The sequence below is a fragment of the Miniopterus schreibersii genome (genome assembly GCF_964146895.1).
Source record: "Miniopterus schreibersii genome assembly, chromosome: 9".
Taxonomy (NCBI): Eukaryota; Metazoa; Chordata; class Mammalia; order Chiroptera; family Miniopteridae; genus Miniopterus; species Miniopterus schreibersii.
Window position 1 is genome coordinate 32348954 of NC_138118.1, and position 12878 is coordinate 32361831.

General features: G+C 38.2%; 1 protein-coding gene across 6 annotated transcripts in view; it reads right to left on the bottom strand.

The window, feature by feature from the left end:
• HECW1 (HECT, C2 and WW domain containing E3 ubiquitin protein ligase 1) overlaps nt 1-12878 on the bottom strand; it is a 584554-nt gene that overhangs the window by 347387 nt on the left and 224289 nt on the right. For all 6 annotated transcript variants that reach the window (XM_081147958.1, XM_081147956.1, XM_081147957.1 and 3 more), the window contains one exon: nt 821-928. In XM_081147958.1, the coding sequence (XP_081004084.1) occupies nt 821-928 (108 nt within the window). The remainder of the gene's footprint in view (nt 1-820; nt 929-12878) is intronic.

The following is a 12878-nucleotide window of genomic DNA, read 5'->3' on the forward strand; positions in this document are numbered from 1 at the left end:
GTAAATTTTTTGACAAATTATATTCATACAGAATAATACATTCTTAGTATACTGATCACTCATTTGATGTATTTGCGAATATAAATATCCACCCTTTTAATTTCACTCTCTTCTATTTTTCTAAAGCACTGGGCTATTGCTAGTCCAACAGGTATATATATTGAAGAGTGGGAACTTCTTGTTTGCACCAGAACATTTAAAAAAATGTCATTTTTCTAAAGTGCTTTTATTTATCTTGACTATGAATTGGCAAGCCATTTGTTTATTGTAGAACATTGCTGCTTAATCAATTTTAAAAAATAATAAGATACGTGATGACAAGTTTATACATTATGAAATGGCAGTAGATCAGGAACCAAGGAACAGGTTGGCTGTAGTAATATATCATCTCCATTTTTAGGAAAAGTGGAATATTCCCAGCATGCTGGAGCCATGAGCAAGGAGTACTTAAGAGCTGGGTCAAGCAAAGCCAAAACTGGATGAGAGGATACAGAAGAGGCAACTATCACAAAGTTGAAAAGCAGCTGGAGAAACCATGGAGCAAAAATTAAGGGATATGAGCCATAAGATCCTGAGTCCAGAGGCTGATGAATGAACATGAACAAAAATGTTCTTTGAAATTAAAGGAGTGGCCCTCTGGGATGTTTTGGATGGCTGTTATCCAATTGTTGTACACTATTCACTATTTTTAAATATCTCATCAACTCTGTGTCTCTCTTTCACATGGCATTTTTCTAAGTGCAGGCAATACAACAGTATAAAGAACAAAGCAGTTGAATTCTGCTTCATCCCAAAAAACAGGAATGGGAAAAGTACTCACGTTCCACAAAGTAAGAGTTGGCATCAATCTTCCAAATGATCTGGCCTCGATGAGAACCATTGACTCCACGGTTCTTATAGTCCAGAAAGTTTTCTGACAGGACCTCATCTATATTGTTAAGAATGAGAGTAGAGAAACATATCAGCCAACAACTTATATGGGGGGAGGGGGAGAGCAACGGATATTAACACCATCTCCAGATGAATGGAGGAAAAAACATTTAGAATCAAAATCAGGGAGCTCACAGAGAATCATAGAATCAGTATCCTAAGGTACTCTGTGGACCAACCCCATTTTAATGCAAGAATCTCTAACCACTCCACAACACTCTTGGCAAATGATCATTTAGCTTGTTCTTGAACAACTCCAAAAACAGAGCTCTAATTGCTTTTATGGCATCTTATTTTACTTTTAAAAACTCTTACATGTATGAAATCTCAGTGTGAAAATCTCCCTCCTATATGGGAAAAAGATGGTGGTAAAGCAGGTGGAAGTTACAATTATCTCCTTCCAGGTTTGAACTGGAATTACAACTAACTTATGGAATAATTAACCTGAATAACTGAAGACTAGCTGAACATAAGTATTGTAACCAAGGATTTACAAAAGCCAACTCAAAATTAGTAGAAATTGTGGAGATGTTAAAGGCCTGGTCTCCTACCCACTTGAGAACTTAGAAGGATATCTCAGCTGCAAATGTCCTCCCCTTAGGGACATGGGGTCTCAAACCCATGCCTGGCTCCCCAGCCTGGAGCACCATAGCCAGAAATAGGCACACACATAACATCTAGCTGTAAAGGTCACAGAGGATTCTCTCTGCTAGAGAGTGAAAGGAGTCTGCTAGAAAACAATGTGCCCTCTTAAAGGGTCAGCACACAAAATCTCCTTTGTAGCTACTCACCCTAGACTTCAGCAGAGGGAGAATGGATCAGAGCCCACTGGATTCATGTGAGGACAGACTAGGTTGTGTGGGTCCAGGGAGAGAGCTGAAAGGACAACTACCAGGGTGCCTGTACTGTGTCCCTCTCCTGCACTGAACACAGATACCATTTTTCTTGGGTTGAGCACTACTCTTTATACTGCATTGGTCTGGGAGACTGCATAGCCCCACCATCCCAACTCCCTGTCACCTTGTCCTGCCAAGCTCACACCCTGCAGAAGAGTCTGTTACCTAAGCCTGTGGTGTAGACTTTCTTGAAGGAATCAGGGTGAACTAAAAGGGAATCAGAGACTGAGTTGTGTGGCTCTGGGGTGGATGCCATTTCCCCTCCCTTCTGCAGCATGCCAGAGCAGTATTGCCCCATGCTGCGCATGCCAGAGAAGTATTGTCCATGCTGTGAATGCCAGGGCAGTGGCTGGGGTTCCCAGTGCACCAGAGCAGTGAAAGTCTGTAAGCCAGAGCTGTGCACCCTGAGAACCAGAGCAGTGGCACCCCACACCCCATAAACCAAAGCAGCAGTTCCTGTGAGTCAGATTAGTGGTGTCCTGTCCCCTAAGGGGAGATCCACTAGCCCCACCATGAGACAACCACTAACTCTACCCTCCCAGATCCTGGTAAACCAGCCCAGTTGAGTTTGCACTCTGCAATACTGTGCAGAGGGTTCCTCAGGAAATTGGGGCAGACTCTGGGAAAAACTGAGTTGTATCTTGGGGGGTGTCATTCTTCCCTTGCAAGCCTGACTGATGCCAAAGTTCCTATACAGAACCCTCCCATTGCATGGCCAAGTCTGTTTGGGCCTGGAAAACCCTGCTAGCCTCACTCTGATAATTCCCTGAGATCCTGCTCCACTACAAATGTCTGCAGGCACCCAGTGGGTAGTGGCTGACCTTGGTATACCCTGATGCTATAAATGAATGGTTTCAGAACCAGCACTACTGTCAAGTTTGTTTCTGCATCAATCTGGTAAACACCACTTGTCCCTTCCTTGTGACTCATTGAGACCCTATCCCATACAACTCATGTACTACATAGGCTCTTTCAGTGACAGAGCCTAAAAGGCAGGAGAAGACAAAGGGATATCTCAGGGAGCCTGGAGATTTTTGATGACTTTCCCTGGAATTGGAGCTGGTGCTGACCACTCCCATGTACACAGGCTCAGCAGAGACAGCCACAAACTATGGATGGCTTTGTAGCTCCAAACAGGTAGCTGAGGCCCAGTCACAGATGGTGCCTGACACTGACTTGCACTGGATTCTCTTGCAAGTGGCCACTGAACCAACACACCCAGCAGTGAGATTCAGACCACATCAGAGCACAACTCAATTAGCTGCAAAAGTGGCATAGCTAAAAAGAGATCTCAGCAAATACCAGACCCTGTAGAGGAAAATTCAACTTTGTGGAGTCAGCCCTCACATACATTGTCATAGCCAGCCAGAGGGATATCAATCATAAATAAGCAAAATCAATCATATTCAATTACAATAGGAGGACTTACAAAACCCACACCAGGGACATCCTGCAGCAACTAGCTCAGGTGACCATGAAGACAGTGCCATTGAGCCCAAAGAGTCAACAGCTAAATAAAATCACCAAATCAAGAATAGGTGGCATAGCAGATCTATATAATACCCAGAAACAACCACAGAGAAGCAGAAAAAATGGGAAGACAAAAAAATGACCCAAATGAGAGAATAGAAGAATTTCCCAGAAAAAGAACTAAATGAATGAAGGCAAGAAAGGTAGCAGATAGAGAACTCAAAACAATGGTTATAAGGATAATCAAGGAACTTAGTAAAAACTTCAACAGAGATAGCAAGCATTAAAAAAAAAGGCATAGGAAGCATTATAAAGTCAGAAATGAAGAATACTATATCTGAAATGAAGAGTAGGCTAAAAGGAATCAACAGCAGGATAAATGAAGCAGATGATTGAATAAGTAATTTGGTAGACAAAGTAGAAAAAACACCCTATCAGAGCAGCAATAAATAAATAAATAAATAATCAGAAAAAAATGAGAATAATCTAAAGAACCTCTAAAAAAAATTAAGAAAGGAGAAGTGAAGTTAGAGCAATGGACCATGAGAGACATACCCTTGGCTTCTCCCCCTGAAATTTCAACAAGTGAACTAATTATAATTCAACAAAGAAATCCCTACTCAACACCAAGGCATGCCCACACACTGAAACATCTATAGGTGGGCAACTGGGAATATGCAGGAAGGTGAGACGAAAGAAAAGTCCAGATGGCCCGCAGATGCAGCTCTGCAGCTAGGAGCTTGGGGCCTGCCTGGGAAAAAAGAGGAAGCCAGCGGTAGCAGGCGCTTCCTTCAGTCAGCCAGGAAGAAAAGAGAGCTGTTTGGGGCAGCCCAACAGGGTAAGCAAAGTGAACAATGACTGAACCAGCAAATACCTGACAGATCCTGGAGTTATGCCTTGTGGTTGTCCCCCTGTTGGATGAGATTATTCCTGACAATAAAAGAGAACCACAGAGCCCTGCTGCACTTGGATTCCCAAACTCGCCCCCCCATTGCCTTCGGTGTCAGGTTAAGGAACATTTATCTGTAAACCAAGAGCTATTACAGTAGAACCACTGTTTCCCTCTGTGACTGATCCTCTGCTTTGGTGCTTGAAGTGGGACTCAACTGAGGTCCAGGCTGCCATTACGGTGAGGGCAAAACAAACCCCACCCCCAAGCATCAGGACTGTACTGTCCTATGAACGCTCTTGAAGGCCAAGTCTGGGAGATCAGAGTTAAAAAAAAGCTTGTGATTCAGTGCCATCGTCTGAGTACATTGCTATAGAAGGGACATTTATGCTTAAACAAAAGAGAGGAGTAAATACCATGAACAACCACAGTAATGAGGACAATAGAAAGAAAATGAAAAATCCCCAGAAAACAAGCTGGAACACATGGAAATATGTGATATAAGTGACAGAGATTTCAAAATTGTAGTATTGCAAATACTCAATGAGATGAAAGAATATACAGACAAGAAATTCAGTGCACTGAGAAAACAAATCAATGAACAAAACAAATACTTTATCAGATATTGAAACTTTGAAAAGGAACCAATCAGAAATCCTGGAAATGAAGCATGCAATTAAGGAGATTAAGAATGAGCTACTGAGCATAGAAAACAGAGCCAACCAGGTGGAGGAAAGAACTAGTGATATTGAAGAAAGGAATCTAGAAATGACACAGAGGGAAGAAGAGAGAGAGACCTGAGCATAAAGAAAAATGAAAGAACTCTACAAGAACTATCTTACTCTATCAGAAAAAACAATACTAGAATTATAGGCATTCCTTAAGAAGAAGAGAGGGCTAAGGGAACAGAGAGTCTATTGAAACAAATAGTGGATGAGAATATCCCAAACCTATGTAAAGAATTGGATCTTAGAATTCAAAGAGCAAACAGAACACCAAATTATTTCAATCCAAGGAGGCCTTCTCCAAAGCACATTGTATTAAAACTGTCAAAAATGAATGACAAAGAAAAAATTCTCAAAGCAGCCAAGGAAGTAAAGAAGTGACCTACAAAGGAAAACAAGTCAAAATTTCATTCCACTTTTCAGCACAAACTCTACAAGATAGAATAGAATGAAACCAAATCGTCAAACATCTGAAAGAGAAAAGTTACCAGCCACTAATAGTATATCCAGCAAAATTATTCTTTAAATATGAAGGAGAAATAAAGACATTCCCAGACATACAAAAGCTGAAAGAATGTATCACCAGAAAACCTCCAATGCAAGAAATACTTAAGGGAATTATTCTACCTGAAACAAAAAACATAAGGTCACAGCACTACAAGTAAGATCGCCAAAAAATTTACAGCATAATTAAGAATAATTTGTGACAACAAAAACATAAAAGGGAAAGAGGTACAGGCCTGAACTGGCAAAGGAGGATGAACATTACATGCATTCAAAATAAAAAAACACTACTGTATATATGCAACTTTATTTTTTATAAACCTAATGGTAACCACACTCAAAACTCCCCAAGCCAGGACACATAGCTTTAAAAAAGACATAGAGGAAAGAAGTATGAAACACCACCAAACAAAAATGACAGACAGAAGTACAAAAGAAAATAAGCAATAGAGGTACAGAGCTACCAGAAAACAAAAGATGAAAGGGCTACAGGAAATCTTCATACATCAATAATTATCCTAAATGTAAATGGTCTGAATTTACCAATGAAGAGGCACAGAGTAGCAGAGTGGATCAAAAAACAAAATCCAACCATATGCTGCCTACAAGAGACACATCTAATCTACCAATGACAAAGGTAGATTCAAAGCAAAAGGGTGGAAAATGATTCTCCAAGCAATTAATATCCACCAAACAACAGGTGTAGCCATATTTATATCTGACAAAATAGAATTCAAGGTAAAGATAACAAGAGACAAACATGGATACTTTATAATGATAAAGGGGACACTACATCTAAAAAACATAACACTTCTTAATATATATGCACGTAACCCGGGAGCACTGAAATATATAAAGCAACTACTCACAAAACAAAAGGGAGAAACAGATCAAAACACAATCATAGCTGGGGACCTTAATACTCCATTAATGACTCTCAACAGACTAAGTAAAATAGAAAATCAATAAAGAAATATTGACCTTAAATGAAATGCTAGACCTAATGTAAATAATTGACATTTACAGAGCCTTTCACCCCAGAACATCAGATTATACATTTTTCTCCAGTGCACATAGAACTTTCGCAAGGATAGACCATATGTTGGGTCACAGAACTAACATCAACAAATTCAAGAAGATTGAAATTATACCAAGTATATTCTCTGACCACAATGCCTTAAAATTGGCAATCAACTGCAAGAAGGAAGTAAAGAAACCCACAAATATATGGAGATTAAACAGCATATTACCCAAAAGTGACTGGGTCAAAGAAGAAATAAAATATGAGGTCAAAAGATACATAGAGGCAAAAGAGAATGACAATACAACATATCAGAACTTCTGGGATGCAGCAAAAGCAATAATAATAGAAAAGTTTATATCATTACAGGCCTATCTCAAGAAACAAGATAAATCCCAAGTAAATAGCCTAAACCCACATCTTAAAGAACTAGAAAAAGAAGAATAAAAGCAACACAAAGTCAGCAGAAGAAAGGAAATCATAAAAAGTAGAGCAGAATTGTGAAATAGAGAACAAAAAGACTGCAAAAAATTAATAAAACAAACAGTTGGTTCTTTGAAAAGATTAAGAAAATTGACAAACCCCTGGTTAGACCCACTAAAGAAAAAAACAAAAAGACCCATATAAATAAAATTTGAAAGGAGAAAGAAGTCACCACAGACATCACAGATATACAAAGTATCATACTAGGATATTATGAAAAACCATATTCCACCAAAACCAATAACCTAGAAGAAATAGAAAAGTTCCTAGAAATGTATAACCTTCCCAGGCTAAATCATGAAGAACTGGAAAATCAAAATAGACCAATCAGCAGTGAGGATATTGAAACAACCATCAAAAACCTACCAAAAAACAAAAGTCCAGGACTCAATGGCTTCAACAGTGAATTCTACCAAATGTTCAAAGAAGAATTAAAAATTATCTTCCTCAAACTCTTCCAAAAAAATTGAAAAAGAAACAATTCTTTGTAACACATTTTATGAGGCCAATATAACCCTGATACCAAAACCTGGCAAGAATAACAAAAAAAGAAAACTACAAACCAATATCTCTGATGAATACAGATGCAAAAATCCTAAAAAGACTACTAGTAAATTGAATACAGCAGTACATTAAAAGATAATACATCACAATCAAATGAGGTTCATTCCAGGAGCACAAGGCTGGTTCAACATATGTAAACCAATCAATGCAATACACCACATTAACACAAGAAAGGATAAAAATCATATAATCTTATCAATAGATGCAGAAAAACATTTGATAAGATACAGCATCCATTTATGATGAAAACACTCAATAAAATAGAAATAGAATGAAACTATCTCAACATAATAAAGGCCATATATGATAAACCTTCAGTCAATATCATACTCAATGGTGAAAAACTGAAAGCTTTTTCTCTAAGATCAGGAATAAGACAAGGATGCCCACTCTCACCATTCTTATACAATGTAGTTCTGGAAGTCTTAGCCAGAAGCAATAAAGCAAGAGAAAGAAATAAAAAACACCCAGCCCAGCCGGGCGTGGCTCAGCAGTTGAGCATCGACCTAGCATCTAGGAGATTGGGGTTTGATTCCCTGTCAAGGCACATGCCCCTGTTGTGGGCTGCAGCTGATCAATGACTCTCTCATCATTGATGTTTCTATCTTTCTCTCTCCCTCTCCCTTCCTCTCTCTGAAATCAATAAAGATTTTTTTTTTTAAAAAAAAGCATCCAAATGCGAAAGAAAGGAGTAAAACTGTCACTTTTTGCAGACAACATGATCTGTATTTAGAAAACCCTAAAGACTCCACCAGAAAAAAAAATATTAGAAACAATAAACAAATACAGTAAAGTTGCAGGATACAAAATCAATGTACAAAAATCCATTGACTTCCTGTGTACTAACAACAAAACTTTATAAAACAAAATGAAAAAAAAAATTTTCTTTTGTAATTGCAACCAAAATAATAAAATACCTATGAATAAACGTAAAGAATGTGAAAGATCTATATACTGAAAATTACAAAGTATTATTAAAAGAGATTGAAAAAGAAACAAAAAAATGGAAAAATACGCCATGTTCATGTATTGGAAGAATCAACAGAGTTAAAATGGCCATATTACCCAAAGCAATATACAGATATAATGCAACCCCATCAGAATCCCAATATTACTTTTTAAAGAAATAGAACAAAAAAAAAATCAGATTTGTATGAAACCACAAAAGAACCCCCAAAGCCAAAGCAATCCTGAGAAAAAAGAACAAAGCTGGAGGTATCACACTATCTGACTTCAAATTATGCTACAGTTACAAATATCAAAACAGTATCGTAATGGCAGAGAAACAGACACACAGATCAGTGGAACAGAATAGAGAGCCCAGATATAAAACCACATATATATGGGCAGATAATTTTTGAGAAAAGAGTCAGAAACACACAAAGGAGTAAAGATAACCTCTTCAATACATGGTTCTGGGAAAACTGGAAAGCCACATGCTAAAGAATGAAACTGGATTACAGTTTGTTCCCATACACAAAAATTAACTCAAAATGGATCAAAGACCTAAATGTGAGACCTGAAACAATAAGTTACATAGAAGAAAACATAGGTACCAAACTTATGATTGTAGAGAACATTTTATGAACTTGACCCCAGAAGCAAGGAAAATAAAGGCAAAAAAAATGAATGGGACTATATCAAACTAAAAAGCTTCTGCACAGCAAAATATACTGACAACATAATAAAGAGGCTGCCAACCAGGTGGGAGATGATATTTGTAAACAGTACTTCTGACAAAGGTTTAGTTTCCAAAATATATAAAGAACTCATAAAACTCAACACCAAACAACCCCAATTAAAAATTGGGCAGTGGACCTAAACATACATCTCTCTCAAGGACACATATGAACAGTCAACAGATATATGAAAAGATGTTCAACCTCACTAGAAATTCAGGAAATGCAAATCAAAACTAAAATGAGATGCCACCTTGCACCTGTTAGAGTGGCTAGTATCAACAAGTCAGGCAATAAGTGTTGGAGAGGTTGTGGAGAAAAGGGAACCCTCATTCACTGCTGGTTGAATATAGACTGGTGCAACCACTATGGAATACATACAGTCTGGTGATTCCTCAAAAAATTAAGTAAAGAGCAATCCCTCTCCTTGGTATATACCTAAAAACTCAAAAACATTTATTAGCAAAGATATATGCACCCCTATGTTCATTGAAGCATTATTTACAGTAACCAAGATGTGGAAACAACCAAAGTTTTCTGTAATAGAGGACTGGATAAAGAAAATGTGTCACATACACACAATGGAATACTACTCAGCCATAAGAAAGGATGAAATACTGCCATTTGTAACAACATGGATGGACATTGAGAATATTATGCTAAGTGAAATAAGTAAGTCAGAAAAAGCTAAGAACCATATGATTTCATTCATATGTGGGATATAAAACTGAAACTTGTGAACACAAACAACAATGTGGTCGTTGCCAGAAGGAAGGAGGTGGGGAGGTTGAGGGTGGAGGGAGTCTTAATATATAGTCACAGGTGAAGATATGACCTTGGGTGGCACACAGAACAATATACAGATCATATAACATAGAAACCCACACCTGAAACCTGTATGTTTATATTAACCATTGTCACCCCAATAAATTTAATGGTGTTATGAAAAATATTAAAAAATTTAAAAACATTAAGCAAAAAAACAACAACCACATCATAGTAGTACCAGAAGGGGAAGAGAAAGAGCAAGGATTCAAAAACTTCCGTAACTGGTGAAGGAAAAAGACACACATGTTCAGTATGTGCAGAGTGTCAAATCAAGATGAAACCAAAGAGGCCCACCACAAGACACATTATAATTAAAATGGCAAAGGTTAAAGACAAGAGAGAATAACAAAGAGAAGGACAGTTTGTTAGTTACAAGGAAGTTCCCATAGATCACTCAGCTCATTTCTCAATAGAAACATTTCAGGCCAAGGGAATTGGCATGAAATATTTAAAGTGATAAAAAAGAAATACCCACAACCAAGATTATTATACCCAGTAAACCTATCATTTAAAATTGAAGGTGAGGAGATTCTAAGATGGTTGTAGATTAAGTGGAAGCTACACTGACCTTCTTCCAGGACCTAACTGGAATTTCAACTAAAATATAGAAAAATTATCCTGAATAAACAACTGAAGTCTAGCTAGAGAAAACCCTTATAACCAACAACGTAAAGAGGCCACATCAAGACTTGTAAGAAGTGTGGAGGCATGGGAGAGCTGGCAGGCCCCACAGGCAGGAGCTAAAGTTCTGGAGTGATATCTCAGCTGTGGGGGTTCCCCCCTGAGAAATCTGGAGTCTAAACCACAAGCTGAGAAAAATGACAGAACCAGTAAAGGTGCCCACATAACATCTGGCTGTGAAGAGCACTGGGGGTTCTGTTCAGATGGAAGAGATGACTGGAGACACAGGATCCCTCTTAAAGGGCCAACACACTAAATTTTATTTATAGCCACTTACCTTGGGTTTCAGCAGAGGGAAGGCAGAGCTTCATGAGGATAGTCTGGGCTTAGTGACTCTGGAGAAAGAGCTGAGATGACATTGGCCAGAAATCCTGTGCTGAGTGATTGCCCCATGCTGCAGAAGCCATCTTTCTCAGGCAGAGCTTTCACATAAATGCAGCTTTAGCCTGGGAAAAAGCAATTGCCTCACCTGTTGTAAACCCTTTTGCCATACCCTGTAGAGTTTTATGCTTTGCTGAGGACTACAGGCTGAAGCTCATTAAGGGACTGAGAGTAACAGTTTGCCTGCAGGCATAGGCATATCTCTGGGTGCTCTGAGTCTTTACCTGACCAGCTCCTGGGCCCAGGACTAATAAAAGCAGACTTTGGTATGCAACTTGGTCCTGTCCACATGCACCCAGCCCCAGCAGATGAGGTTATAAGCTGTGAATTAGTGACAGCTCCAAACAGGGTACTCAGGGCCAGTCACAAAGAGTGTCTGATATTGGCTTGCAACTAGAGACCTTCTGAAGAGGCCCAAAACCAATAAACCCAGTGGACACTCAGAAAACAATAAGGCAGGATACAATAACCTTCACAACCAGTATATACACAGGTAGATATTGTCAGGCTTTAACCCCTGCCAAGGAGAATTCTGCTTCATCTGATAAGCACCTGCACATCAGCCTGCATCTTGTGTTAGGGACTGAGCATCACTGTCAGCCAGCCTGAGGGTTGAGCCCACATATGAGTGAGTCAATAGCAATCAAGATTCAATTACATGTCTGGTGATCAGGGAGACTGCATCACTGGATTCCACAGGTCACTTACTATATAAGGCCACACCACCAACACTAGGAGTCATAGTAGATCTACATAATATATAGAAGCAAACCAAAACAGGCTGCCAAAATTGGGGGAAAAAGAAACAAGTCCCGAATGAAAAACCAAGAGAATTCTCCAGAAGAAGAGCTAAATAAAATGGAGATAAATAATTTAAAGATATAAAGTTCAGAGTAAACATTATAAGGATGCTCAACAGCATTAAAAAATGACTTAGAAACAATGAAAAACAACCAGTCAGAAATAAAGAAATACATAACAGAAAAAAGAATACACAGGAAGGAATAGACAGCATATTAGAGGAAGCCAAGGATTGGATCTATGAATTAGAAGATGAGGAAAAAACACTCAACTTGAAAACCAAAAAGAAAACAACAACTAAAAAACAGGAGGACAGTTTAAGGGAGCTGTGGGACAACATGAAACAACATCTACATCATAGAAATAAAAAAGATTAAGAAAGTGAGCAAGGAATAGAGAATCTGTTTGAAGAAATAATGGCAGAAAATTCTGTAACTGGGTGGAAGAAAAATTCATACAAGTTCAGGAAGCACAGAGAGGCCCATACAAGAACACAAAGGAACCCATGTCCAGACACATCAAAATGAAAATGAAAAATTAAAGACAAAGAGAGAATTTTAAAGGCAGCAAGAGGAAAATAATTTGTTACCCACTAAGGAGATCCCATATGCCTACTACCTTCTCAATAGAAACACTACAAGCAAGAAGACAATGGCATGCAGTATTTGAGGTAATGAAATGCAATGATCTGACACAAAGACTATTTTATCCAGCAAAACTATTGTTCAAAAATTGAGGGGAAATAAAGAGTTTCCCAGAAAAAAAGGCTAAAGGAGTTTATTAACACTAAACCAGTATTGCAAGAAATGTTAAAGGGATTCCTGCAATAATGAGAAGAAATATATAGAGAGAAACATAGACATAATGAATTAAAATTGAAAAAAACAACCTTAAATGTAAATTGATTAAATACCCCAGTTAAAACACATAGTGTAGTTGAATGGATAAGAAAATATGGTTCATATATATACGTTGTCTACAAAAGACACCTCAGAACAAAAAACTCACACAGGATGAAAGTGAAGT